Source organism: Triticum dicoccoides, chromosome 2B (assembly GCF_002162155.2).
Source record: "Triticum dicoccoides isolate Atlit2015 ecotype Zavitan chromosome 2B, WEW_v2.0, whole genome shotgun sequence".
In the NCBI taxonomy this organism is placed as follows: Eukaryota; Viridiplantae; Streptophyta; class Magnoliopsida; order Poales; family Poaceae; genus Triticum; species Triticum dicoccoides.
This window is the reverse complement of record NC_041383.1, coordinates 390,715,171-390,728,429: the sequence shown is the minus strand read 5'-3', so window position 1 is coordinate 390,728,429 and position 13,259 is coordinate 390,715,171. Positions and strand designations below refer to the sequence as shown.

The 13,259-nt window shown below is 45.9% G+C and overlaps 2 protein-coding genes across 2 annotated transcripts; one reads left to right on the top strand and one right to left on the bottom strand.

Moving 5' to 3' along the window:
* The first annotated feature begins 4,713 nt into the window (after positions 1-4,713).
* Positions 4,714-7,056, top strand: LOC119363829. The gene is made up of 4 exons (XM_037629194.1): positions 4,714-4,960; positions 5,037-5,135; positions 5,959-6,347; positions 6,461-7,056. The coding sequence occupies exons 1-4, from the start codon at positions 4,868-4,870 to the stop codon at positions 6,651-6,653; spliced, it is 774 nt and encodes a 257-aa protein (XP_037485091.1). The 5' UTR covers positions 4,714-4,867; the 3' UTR covers positions 6,654-7,056.
* Positions 7,057-7,478: 422 nt separating this feature from the next.
* On the bottom strand, positions 7,479-12,247 carry LOC119363827 (LRR receptor-like serine/threonine-protein kinase GHR1). The gene is made up of 3 exons (XM_037629193.1): positions 11,179-12,247; positions 8,455-10,005; positions 7,479-8,320 (listed from the first exon to the last, which is right to left on the bottom strand). The coding sequence occupies exons 1-3, from the start codon at positions 12,245-12,247 to the stop codon at positions 7,737-7,739; spliced, it is 3,204 nt and encodes a 1,067-aa protein (XP_037485090.1). The 3' UTR covers positions 7,479-7,736.
* Positions 12,248-13,259: the final 1,012 nt, after the last annotated feature.

The following is a 13,259-nucleotide window of genomic DNA, read 5'->3' as shown; positions in this document are numbered from 1 at the left end:
ACAAGGAAAGGGGGCACCTTCCTACTTGGGCCCTTGTGGCCCAAGTTGCCTTCCACCTCTTGGCCTTTTAAGGCCCATTGATATTTAAATTAAGTATAGAATGTTCTAAACATTTTCAGAGCATTATATATATAATTTAACATCCCCATAAACATTTTCCACCTATATATAATCAATCAGTAATACCCAATATTACATGATATTCACCGAAACCCTTCCGGTGACCCTGAAACGTTTCCAGAACCTCTCAGAACTATTCCGGATATTAATGAAACAATTCAACAAATATATTCTCGTTAATCATGTCCTACTAACACTCAGCAGATCATGATTACCTTAACCTTGTGACCCCATAGGTTCAGTAAATCATAGACATGAACGAAAACTCGTTTATTCAAAGACCGATAGCGGAACCGTGGACATCCATATCGGTCCCTATGATTACACGAATGATATTCGAGTGAACCTTTGGTTATCATGTGATGTTCCCTGTGCTTCGTGATACTTTACAAAACCCGTTGTGCATCAGTATCCTCCTGAGTCATCACCATGCTCACTATACCGTTGCTCCTGTTACCGGTTTTGTTCTTCTTTCTCGTTAACGTGTTCCAGCATCCCCGTGACATAGTCGCCTGTGTCTGGCTAGACGATGATGGATGTCGTCACACCGAGAGGGCCCTAAGAATATCTCTCCATCGTCGGAGGAGAAAATTCCACTTTTGAGCTATCTGAACACTTGTCAAACTTTCCAGTGAGCCTGAAAGTTGTCGTTATGATCACCTTGTTACAGATGACATTTGAGCAACCCCAAAGCCCACCGTCTATTAGGAAGTGAAGAAGACACTCCCATTGTCTGAGGATCTAAAACACATGCTAACCATTTCATGTTATAACAGATGATTTCAGACGATATAATCACAAAGTATAATAGAACAAGTATTGGGTCGATTCAATATGATTGTTCTTCTAACGTCATACCCTCAATGTTGTTTTAGGACTATCGTTACACTTAACGATGTCCTAAGGTCCGGAAAACATGATCACCAACAACACTTGAGCCAATCTTAGAGGCGAGACCGGGAACCTATCGTTTATCATTTATCATTTCACACGTGCATATGAGTTTTCCACTGAATCACATATTCCAGGATCATAGCAGTTATAGCATGAAATATAAACTCTTAATTATGAATAATGGAAATATAATAATACAATATTATTGCCTCTAGAGCATATTTCCAACACTTTTCACATCGATTTGATATAGAAAGATATCATTGAAATTAGCATATGCAACAAGAATGTGAATGGCCTCAAGGCGAGCAACAGGTGCATATGTTTCACCAAAATCAATACCTTCAACCTAAGTATAGCCTTGAGCCCAAGTTTGGCTTTATTTCTTACAACAACCCATTCTCATATTGTTTGTTATGGAAGATCCATTTTGTGTCGATAATATTGTGCTTCTTAAGATTTGGGCGATCGACCAATTCCCAGATATCATTTATCTCAAACTGCACCAATCCTTCTTGTATTGAATTCATCCAACCAAGGTCATGCATAGCTTCATCATACTTTATGGTTCTGAAATATAAACAAAGGAGAAACTCCCCCCAAAAATGTGTTAATCAATTACGGGAACAAGTTGTGGGACCTGGACCTGGATTGTTTATGTCATGGAGAATCAAGTCTGCGTCCACACGGTTTGCTACTCGACACAATGGAGGATTTTCATTTTGCTAATAACGGTTGTCAGCATTTCTTTCAGCATTGGCATTATTTTCGCCATTTGCATTTTCCTTAGGATTGCCATTATCTTCGGTATTACCATCATTTCCAGCATCACCATTACCATCAGAATTGCCATTGTTTTCCGCATTTGCATTGTGGTTGGCATTGGCATTCTCATCAGCAGTAGTTTGACGAGTTCTTCGTCGATAATCAGGGGCATCATCAGCAGAGGATTCCGAAGCATTTTCTACAACAGGTTTGATACCAACTATAGGAACCAAGTATGTTTACTAGAGGAGGTGAATGGGAGATTTAAAATTTCTACAGGAAACTTGAAATATCTCAAAAAGAACTAAACAGAGACTTAACTACGAAAGAAAACTACCGACACAATTCATAACGATACAAATCAGGTACAACCATCAAAGATAAATTACATGACTAACACACAGCAGATGATGAACAACCGAAAGTATTTCTAGGTAAAGATGAAACAAGTGGTGCTTAATGGCGACAAGGTATTTCGTAGACCAGTTCACTCTTTTGCAAAAGAGATGCATCTGGTTGGAGGGACTTGTGATTTAACACACAAGATAAACTCTCTTCGTCATGTTCTCCTCAAGAACAAGTTCATCAAATTGTGTCTATTACTCTAGGTAGATACTTCAGGGAATCTCCAAAACCTTCATAGATTGTCTTCATGAACCCCAATGACTCTTAGTTGCTGAAGACTTTGACGCCTAACCATCTAGAGAGTTAGCAGCGCTCAAGAGTAATAGGCTGTGTGTACTAAACTTAGATCTCTATGATGCTAAACCACTATCTAGTTTTTCAGCTGTATGGTTTTCTCTCAGTGGATTTTAAACTCAAATCTCTCAAGGAGTGGGTGCTCACACAAACTGTCAGCCAACCATCATGGTTGGAATGGGTGGCTATTTATAACTGGAGCAATCCCAAGGGGAAAATGACCATTCAGGACATGTCGTCTAGCCAATGGCCAACCGGCACATTTCCAACGGTCCTATTTCAAACGCATCCGGTAACTTTGCTTGAGGAACAAGCAAATCTCACTCCTCTGCTGAAACATATCTTCCGCAGCCCACAAGATCAACGTCCCTGACTTGCAAGTACTGTATCGAGGCTGGAAGAGATTTCTCTCAACTCTCATAGGTTTCGGTTTAGCATAAGAGAAACATAAGTTTTGAAACACTCAACCCCGCTTAATAGTATGGTGGTCCTATGACTCAAATAAGAGAAAGAGAACTACGAAAGAAAATACTACATCTTTTCTCTGTCTTCTTTATTCTTGGTTGCAGTCAAACACACGAACCAAGTACCAAAGCAATTGCTTCACGTCAATTTTAGGGGTCACTTCCATCACGCAATATCTTCGATATCAATCTTCTATGCAACACAGATGATAATCTTTGGAGTTTATAGCAAACTCCTTAGTACTTCAGGGACCTAATTTCTCTATGTGGACTAGCAAACATATTAGTCCCTCATTGTTTCCTTCAACAATCTCCAAAACATAAGGAGGTGAATTATTGCACTAGAAGGTATCTCGAGATTCCTCGGAGCCTCCAGGACAACCTACGTGCCAGGGTTGCAAACCTTCTTATGTCCCCTAGAGGTGCCCCGGAGTTTCTAGACCCCAAACCACATCCGGACCAACCTCCGGGCTGAGTGCAAACCATTTGTTGTACCATGGATCTTGCCCCGGAGCAACTGGATCCTGAACCCTCCGGCCTCTGCCCATGAGCAGTGATTGGGGTGAAACCCATGTACCATTTCCTTCCCACTTACCCCTTCATGACTTAGACTATAAATAATCGTCCCCTGCCTGCTCATTAGGGTTAGCAAAGTATGTTGGACTAAAACTAAAGAGGGATTTGCTCATCTATCATCTTCTCTTGGAGTTCAAGGCCTCCATCAGGAGAAGAGTCCCAAGGGATTATCAAGACCTCCTCTTCCTCTTATGAATTTGGGGAAGACCACATCCAAGACCTTATCTCCCTAGTGGATTTGGAAGAACTTACCCTAATACTTATTCCCCTTCTTGTTTGTGGATCTTGTGGTACTTGTGTGGATTTGCTTAAAGAGGGCATGTGTGATTGGATCTTGTCTTGAAGTGCTTGTTCCCTTTGCGCTCTTGTTTGTTCCTCTGATCTATCTCCAAGTGTGAAAGATTGGGCCACTTACGACTTTGCCTTACATCATAGCTCTTGCTTGATGTAGGGGTGGGGCAACGAGGGCGCAACCAAGCCACGCTCGCGGTGCGACTTCTCGATCATGAGCCACATAGCATGAAACTCCTCATCGGTATGTGTCGCCTCTGTGAGGAGGGGCGACGGCTGCTGTTGGTCGTCGTTCGAGGAGCAAAGCACCACCTCCTCCTTCATCGACAGAGCGGTGGAGGATGATGGCCTTGAAGATCGTGGACGCGATGCCATAACCCGGAGCTCCCTTTGGATCCACCCGTCGGCGCCGAGAACTAGCCCTTGTCACCAGACTTGTCCATCGCTTGGTCGAGGAGAGGAGAGGAAAGGAGAGGCGAGGATGGAGTTGGTCGATGCAGCCTGCCTGCTTAAATAGCCTGGTCAGGTGGCCAATGTCGCTTCAATGTAGCGCAACGGTCAGAGTAGGCTTCTCGGTAGCCTTGTGAACATTAAAGGGGCGCTACCCTCCCATCCAGTCACGTTCGTCTAACTACCATTCACGCCGTTTAGTCACATTCACTCTAAAGCGAGAGTGCGGCATGAATGCGCAAAAACGATCAGCGCGGGACGAGCAACGAGGACTATGGTTGGGGCCGGGCAATCAAACGCCTACGTAACGCAGGTCCAAACGCCAGTTTCACGTCCGGTTTGTGGGAATTCGAATGTACGGACAGGTCCGCACTGTCCACACGTTTAGCGGCGTTTCTATGCGTCGGAGATGCCCTAACCATCGCGTGGCCTCCTCAGGTCAGGGAAGCCGTGTAAGCTTCAGGCCTCCAACCAAACACACTTCCTGCAGGTCTCCACTCAAAATTTGGTCAGGGTGGCTGGCAACCAAACAGCCCTTCTTCAAACATAGTTTCAGAAGTTTGTACCGAAGGTGCAGGCGTGACAAGCGCCTCCACGCGGCGGCAATCATGGCCGCGGCCCTCCGCCCCCTGCTCCGCCGGCACGCAGTTCTGCCGCCATCTTCGATGCTGCGCTCTCTATTCCCCGCGCCGTACTCCAAGGTAAGATGGTTTCGCTGCTTGATTTCCCTTGGGCCCTCTCCTCGACTGGGCGCGCTAACTTCGCTCCCCTCTCCAGGCCGCCGCCGCCGCCAGACCCCCAGCCGTGTGCCACGCGCCCCTGCCGCCTCCCCTTCTGAGGGAGGTTACTCCAAGGAGGGCTCCTCCAATTCCAAAGGTAATGATTTGCATAGTCAGTTACTCCCTCCGTTTCAAAATAGATGATATAAAGTTAGTACAAAGTTAAATCATCTTATTTTGGTAGCGAGGGAGTAGAAAAGAAAAGGGTTCCGACCTCCCAAGTCCACCGAAATTGCTGGTCACTTTCCCGAGCTCGGAGAGGTTAGAAGGAATTGGGGGTGGAAATGAAATCATTTGCTTTTGCTTTTATCCCCCAACATTTAGGGGTTGGGAGATATGTCGATCTAGGCCCTGGCTCTGTCCCTCCTTTGCTTGTTCGAGAATCGAGACTGCCTTGATTTCATTTCTTTTATCTGCAACCTGATGCCCACGCTGGACTGGACTCTCGAAAACCCTTGAATTTCTTGCCTTCCATGATTCAATGCATAGCTCAGGCAGCAACTTCAGTTGGCAACTATGTACTACCTTCAGTGTAGCTATGGGGCCGTACGAATTCTCTGTGATTTTGCTTCAACTGGAGGCAGCATGATTCAGCGAGAGCACTCTCCAAACATGTCGCGTCAATAATTTACAGCAGAGCCAGAGCGCCATGTGATCGACAGTGCAATTGACACTGCCCGCGTCATGTTCCCGGGATATTTGTCCTTTGTATTTAGCCTTCCTTCGAAAGGCCAAACAGAGAAATACCTACACCTGGGGAATTACTTTAATGCAAATGTAGCTGTCTGATTTCCTATAAATGCAGAAATATGAAGTTGATATTGATTAAGTGTGTTATTTTTGTTAACATGATTTGAATGGTTTACATTTGACATTGATGTATCATCTACTTTTTTTTACTGAAGTCGATTAAAATGCAGGGTGAACCACGCCGCTGCACTGCTGTTCAAAGTACCATGAGTGACAGTACAAAGTCGTTGCTGGATAAACTGAAGGATCTCAAGGACAGTAAGAAGCCACTGGAAGACATGGAAAAGAATATTAAGGAGCGTAGGGAAATTATAAAGAAAGCGCTGCATGACTCTAGGGTTGCTAATGCTATGTTTAGGGTAAGACTGGATGGCCTTAGGAAACTTCTTGCCAAAATACGTGATGGCCGAGAGGATTCTGCCAGAATCAATGCAATATACCGCAGATTGGAGGATGACTATGACAAAGATTGGGCCATTCATGAGTCTAAGGGTCGCTTGATTGACGAACAGATGAAAATGTTAAGGAAGGAGGGAGATGACTATATCAATGCTTTGAGGTAAAGGGATTATAACAATCTGTTCTCATTGGCGTAAGAAGCAATTTATTATTGTTAGTTTTGATAACTCGTGTTGATCCAAACATGTATATCTCTTGTGTCTATTTTGGAAGGGAGTATCATGAATTGCAAATATCCATCCTGAAGCATGCGGAGGAGGTGGAGGAGGCGGAGAAGGTGGAGGAGGTAGAGAGCATGGAGAAGGTGGAGGAGGTAGAGAACATGCAGAAGGTGAAGAAGGTTGCAAAGGTGTGTGCCGCTGCTGGCCTCATGGGAGGGCTTCTGGTGATACTGGGAAAGATGTAGATTGGTTTTGTGTAGAACTGAGATGACAGATATGACTAAGCTGAGCTGGTATTTGGAGTAGCAGAGTAACATTTTACCATTTCTTGGTTTCTCTCTGTGTGCCGTTGTAATGGTGCATTCGTGGGAAGGCTTGCACGGATACTAGCAAAGATCTGGATTAGAGGAACATGGAGTGCTTCTTTTTGTTTTGGAGTGGCCAGATGACTATGTTGAGCTGGTATTTGGTGTAGTGTGGTAGTTATTGACTGTTTCCTTGGTTAGTAGTCTGTGTGCCATTTGTGGTGCTTTGTTAGAACCTGCAAGAGAAGCCAAGAGAAAGCCAAGTGATAGGATTGTCATATTGCAGTTGTCTCTATGTAACCTGAAGGCTTGGCTGACAAAAAGATGTGTTGGGGGTTTGTCTTGTGCTTACCGTTTGGTATCCTCATCTACGAATGAGGTTTGCTTTTGTGATGAATCTGAGCACCTGCAATACTTGGAGAAGAATTTTGCAGACTTGACTAGTTGATATTATGAAGCATGGACAGCTGTGATGGGAGGGTAACGTTTTTCACTGAATCTTACTTGTGGCGTGAGCATTTCTTCTTTTGAAAAGGGCTTCCCTCTAATTCAAATTCAGTGAATAAGTTGGCCCAGATTCATCCCCTTCTAAAAGAAATTTGCCTTATCTTCACTAAATAAAATAATAAAATTTAAATAGTGTCTTTACTTGTTTAGCTTTCTAGAATTGATAAGCACTGCTGTCAAATCAAATGTGCAGGTTGCTGCATGAACCTCTATATGAAACTACAGAAGTGACGTACGGATCAGTACACTTGACAGGAGTAAACTACAGAAGAACTTCGTATTTCAAAAGACAGGTGAGGGCACTCCTCTAAAGTTGGCTAATCTACTTGCAAAAGCAGATTCCATAATAAACAATGTAAGTACAGCACGGCGGCACTTGGCAACCAATGAGACATTGCCATCTGAACTTGCAGGCATCAAGTTGATGCCACACACCTACAGAAACACTAGAGTTTGAGGCACAAACTAACAGCACATGAGCATCCAACTCTAAAGCTACAGAATGATGGTGGCTAGCTAGATTGATGAAAGATCCTCGTATACAGACTTGATCCCAGGCCTTTCGGAGACCGGTCGGATGCATCTCAACGCAATGCCCAGCACCTCCTTCATGCCCTTCACCCCCTGCGGGTTCTCCGAGTCCGAAGCCATGGCCGGGTCAAAGCACTCCGATTCTTGGCCTTCCGCCACCCGCAGCCGCACCCAGTCGGTCAGGTCGAAGCCGCCTTCAGACCCCGTGATGACGTCGCCCGCGCATCGGCCAGTCAGGAGCTCCAGCAGCGCAACACCAAATGCGTAGACATCAGACTTGAACGAGGGGGATGGCTTCTTGGATGCCGCCAGCTCCGGGGCACGGTAGCCCAGCGCCCCCAGGTCGACAATCTGCTCGACGACGCCGGCCTGGGTCATCAGGCGGTGCAGGCAGTAGTCCGCGACACGGGCATTGAGGTCAAGGCCGTCCAGCAAGATGTTGGTGGCCTTGAGGTTCCCATGAGGCATTGCACGGTCGAAATGGAGGTAATTTAGGCCACGTGCCACATCAACTGCGATCTTGAGCCGCTGCGCCCAGGTCAGTGGAGGGCCTCTCCTCCCCGGCCGATCTGCTCAGTAACATAGACACAAGAAGGTTGAATTAATGGCTCAATAAGTTTATAGAATGAGGAGGTTCTTTATCAGATTATTAATGCATCTGCAGAAATTGGAAACCAACGAACTGAGAGCATTATAGTATTACCATACAAAAAGCTAGCCAGACTTCCGGGCGAAACATAGTCTGACAGGATGAGTTTCTCATGTGGTGTTGGACCCCAGTAGTATCCACGCAAGCCAACTACATTGGGATGCCGGATGTTTGCAAATTTCTTGGCCTCCTTGGTGAACTCTTTCTTGGGCCTCGCAACACCTTCTCTCAGCCACTTCACTGTCAAGAATACACCATTCTCCAACGTTGCCCTGTACGAAGTTCCGTGGCTGCTCCTCCCAAGCACTTCAGCTGGCGCCCTTGACAGCTCCTCCGGTGTGAGCGTGATGGTTTCATCCAGGAAGTGCAGCTCCCCTGCTAACCTGTCAGGTGACCTGACATCCAGCCGTGCTAGGCCTTCCTGTCCATACGCCTCTCCAGAATCCGGTGACCAAGAGAAGCGGCTCCCCTTGGATGGTGAAAATGCCCCCACACCTGACAACTTCTCTTCTTGGCTCGGTGCTTCAGACGTGGAGCCCTTTCGAGGAGCACCAAGATCATCCGCCGACACCTCCGAACTACCTTTGTTGTCCTTTCTTTTCATGCTCTCAATGTCTTTAGTAGCCCTGTGGAGGTTCTTGTCAGAGACCTTCTCTGAGCTAGGGAACTGCCGTGAGATCCGCTTGTAGTGGCATACAATAGCAATAAGGATAAGGATGACAAGAAGAACAATGCTAGCTGCTACAAGTCCTATTTTAGCACCTGTGCTGAGTGATTTGCCACCTGCTGAACCAGAGTGGGAATTGCCGGATCCAGATGAGCTAGCTGGATACTCTAATCTCGAGTTCCCAGGATGGAAAGAAGATTCCGGGAACTTTCTCAAGTTCACAGGCACGACACCAGATAGGTCATTATAAGAGGCATTGAGGGACTGAAGAGTATCCGGAAGTGCGTCTGGCAGTGGCCCCGTGAACTGGTTCGTTGATATGTCAAGCGCAGTAAGTGCTACAAGCTTAGTGACAGTGGCTGGTAAAGCTCCAGAGAAGTTGTTTGAGGATATGTCAAGGACACGGAGGCCAGACAAGGAGACTACATCATCAGGGAGGCTGCCACTAAAATGGTTCCCAGAAATATCAAGCACTTCAAGACTCAAATTTTTGGACAAGGATCCTGGGAACGACACGCCACCAGTAAGCATGTTATCCTGGATGTAGAGCTCATGCAGCATGGAGGAAGAGAGTAGATTAGCAGGAATAGGACCACTAAACTGATTGGAGCTGAGGTCAAGGACAGTAAGTTTGGGATACAAAACAACAGCTTCAGGTATGGTATCAGCTAGAGAATTATGAGAAAGGTTCAGGTAGTTTAGGCGAAGGAATTGTGAGCTCACATCAGGCATACTCCCAGTTAGATTGTTCTGGCTGAGGTCAACATATTCCAAGTCATTGCTCCATTTGGTAAAAACTGATAAATTTCCTCGAAACTGGTTATTTGATAGATCTAACACAGTGCAGCTTCCAGCAAGCAATGGTAGATCCCCAAAAAGAGCATTTGAGGACAAATTAAGGATCTGCAAGGTTGTTGATGTGATCATATTGATATGACCTGCACAGCACAGAGAACTACAGTTAGTAGGAAAAAACTAACACTTAGAAACTGATGGGCAGATACTGAAAGATTATCATCATAGACAATGCCATGCTACAAAAGTAAAACTGCAGATAATTATGCATGCATTTACACATGGATTTTCCACATTTTTCTAATGCTGAGAAAAGGAAAGATAATTTTACATCGGACGCATCTGTGAAGCGTCAGATGCCAGTGCCATAATTATGAAATGGAACTGTACGACACAACCATAGCTTAGCTCTGTACTGCATAGGGCTAGCCAACAACACACGGCCTAGCGCTGTCCTGCATACTGTAGGCCACTCTACCTTACAGTGGTAAATGATCTACCAAGAAAGGTGAATGAAGCATGGCATCTGATAGGAAATTAACCCAGCAGAAGATTACTAATGAAACAATACACATGAACATGCTACTCTCATGCAATATGTACTGACAACAGAAATGCCTATTGCAGTTTATTTAAACAAAACAGTTTGGTTTGGTTTGTTTGGTCATCCTCCTTCACTTCTCCTTCAGGATATATATCCTAACTAATCTGCTTCTCATCATGTCAAAAAATATGCACATAATTATCAGCAATCTAATAGGTTTGGTGCGATGCATGAAATGCATAGCATACTTAATTTCACTCAACATAACTTCTCCATATCATCTGTAGTGTTATGCCATATGATCAACTCCCAACTATGCTAATGGGATATATATCTCTGTAACAACTTGACTCTGCACGCCCAAACTTTATCATGCGAGCAATCCCCAATCAAGTAGTTGCAAAGGAGAAAATCAAATTTAGTTTGTAGGCAATGCCACAGTAGGCAGCAATATGCACATCCATTTGCGCACAGAAATGTGATTCTGAACAGATAATTTGAAATATAGAATTGACAAACTGGTACCATACTAAGTCAACCACTGACCAGTGAGAGATCAACTTGTTTCCAGTAATCACCAGCTAAGATCATATTTGTCATAACAAAATCAGCTGACATAAATAAAGAAAGAAACCAGGTGCGAGATAAAAACCCAAAGAGCTGTAAATAGATGGATCAAACTTCCAATATAATCAGAATGAGCATTGCATGCCATGCATAAAATGAAATAGCGAGAGGACCAAAAACATAAATGCTGAATTAGAGCTTATACCTGTCAGGTTATTTGCACTAAGGTCCAGTTGGTTCAACACCAGAGAATCTCCCTTTAGAAGTCCACTAGGTACAAACCCAGTGAATCCATTGTTTGCAAGGCGCAAAACTTCAAGATCATATACATAATTGAATCCTGGGAGGTCTCCAGACAGCTCATTACTACTCAGATCAAGCACCTTCAACCTCCCAAAAGTTGAGAGCTCAACTCCATCTATCAGTGACCCGGTCAACTTGTTGTTGCTAAGGTTCAGATATACAACTGTCTCTGAAATATCTGCGAGAAACTTGAGTTCTTTGGGGGTGGTGCTGGTGAGCAAGTTTCCACTGAAGTCAACATGAGTAACAGTTGACTCGATCAAGAATTTCCAATCGACACCACCATCCAATTGATTCCAGCTCAGATCCACAGACTGGAGGTTCACAAGGAGGCCAAGCCCAGCAGGAATGCCCTTTGTGAAGGCGTTATATGAGAGGTTCAGAGCAACCATGCTCCGAAGACCTTTCAGAGCTGCCGGCAATGGGCCAGAGAGAGCATTGCCGCTCACATCCAGCGACTGAAGCGACGCGAGCCCGTCAATGGAGTCAGGCAATGGACCTGAGAAGTTGTTCCCGGCAAGCGACATGTTCTGCAGGCTCCGGAGACTGCCAATATCATCAGGGATTGGACCCGAGAACCGGTTGTTGGAGATGTCCAGGAACTTCAAGCTCTTGAGACTAGCCACATTGCTAGGGAGGCTCCCGGAGAGATTGTTATTGGCCATGGAGAGCTTGACAAGCATGGTCAGGTTGGCAAACACGGAGAGATCAGCAACACCCGAGATCCGATGGCCGTCAAGCACAACTCCAGCCACGCTGGCGCCATTGCAGACGACGCCGTTCCAGGAGGCCGGGCAGCCATTGAAGTCAATTGACTCGTCATTCCAGGAGTCTGTGACGAAACCGGTAGGGTCATGAGTGATTCCCTTCTTGAAGGCCAGGAGCGCGAGGATGTCTTGCGACGGCAGTTGGCCCAAGGCAGGGGCGGCCACCAGCAAGAGCAAAAACAAAAATCTGCCGACGAACCCCATCGGATTGATGCTCCTCCACGGGAAAGATTGGAAGCTAGCAGGCCTCAAGAACGCAGCACCTGATGCATTTCCCGGGGCGAAAGATGGACTGAGCTTGGGACTGTACCTACTGTCACACAGGACTTCACAGGTACTAGTAGACACAGCTAGCACTTGTCCCTTTCAGCTTGATCTGCACTAGACAGCAGCCCACACTCACATAGAAGAAACAACAGATTAACTCCTTGGAACCTGAAATGGACACAGAAATGGCAACTTAACTACATGTCCTGCTTTCACGGTGCACTAATTCAAGAGCCAAATCTTTGAGCATCCAAGTAATAATAGGAAAACAAAGAATCTAGGTGTAACACTTAACTGCCAAAGAAAGAACACAAGGACAGTTAATAAAAACCCACAGCTTTTAACCTCCAATAATGCAGGTAGAAGAGGACTAAAAAGTGCGGAGCCCCGCCCACTAAACGCAAAACGCATCCACCCACCAGAGCTTCAGCCATGAACACAACACAGCTCAAAAGCAGCAGAAAGTCATTACCCCTCCCTCCAAGAAAGTGAGAAACCAATCCTCGAAATGCAGGGCAGCGGCGGAGAAAACAACTGGGAGCAGCTGCGTATGCATCTCCTTACCGCGCAAATGACAAGAACTCGGAAGCAAAGCGCCGGCACCGGCACGCAGGGCGCCTCCGGGGATGATTGGGCTGAGCTGGGTTGCAGGGGAGGCAAGGCAAGGCAACGCAATGCCGTGGGGCTGAGCGGGAGCCCTGGGTGAGAGGGCAAATGCGGAACCCTAACCCTAGCAGCCGGGGGTGGGGGAGCGGCTGCCGAGAAGAGGGAGGAGGAGAGTGGGGCGGAGGAGGGGGAGAGTGGAGTGGCAAGGGGGCAGTGGGGAATGGGGGTGTCTTTTCTCTGTGTTTGGCAGCGCAACCAAGAGATTTTTGTTTTTCTGCTTGCGGCACTTTATTGTGTCTTTTGCGTTATGGTCCTTACAAGAGGTTTACTTCGTGGGCGTTGG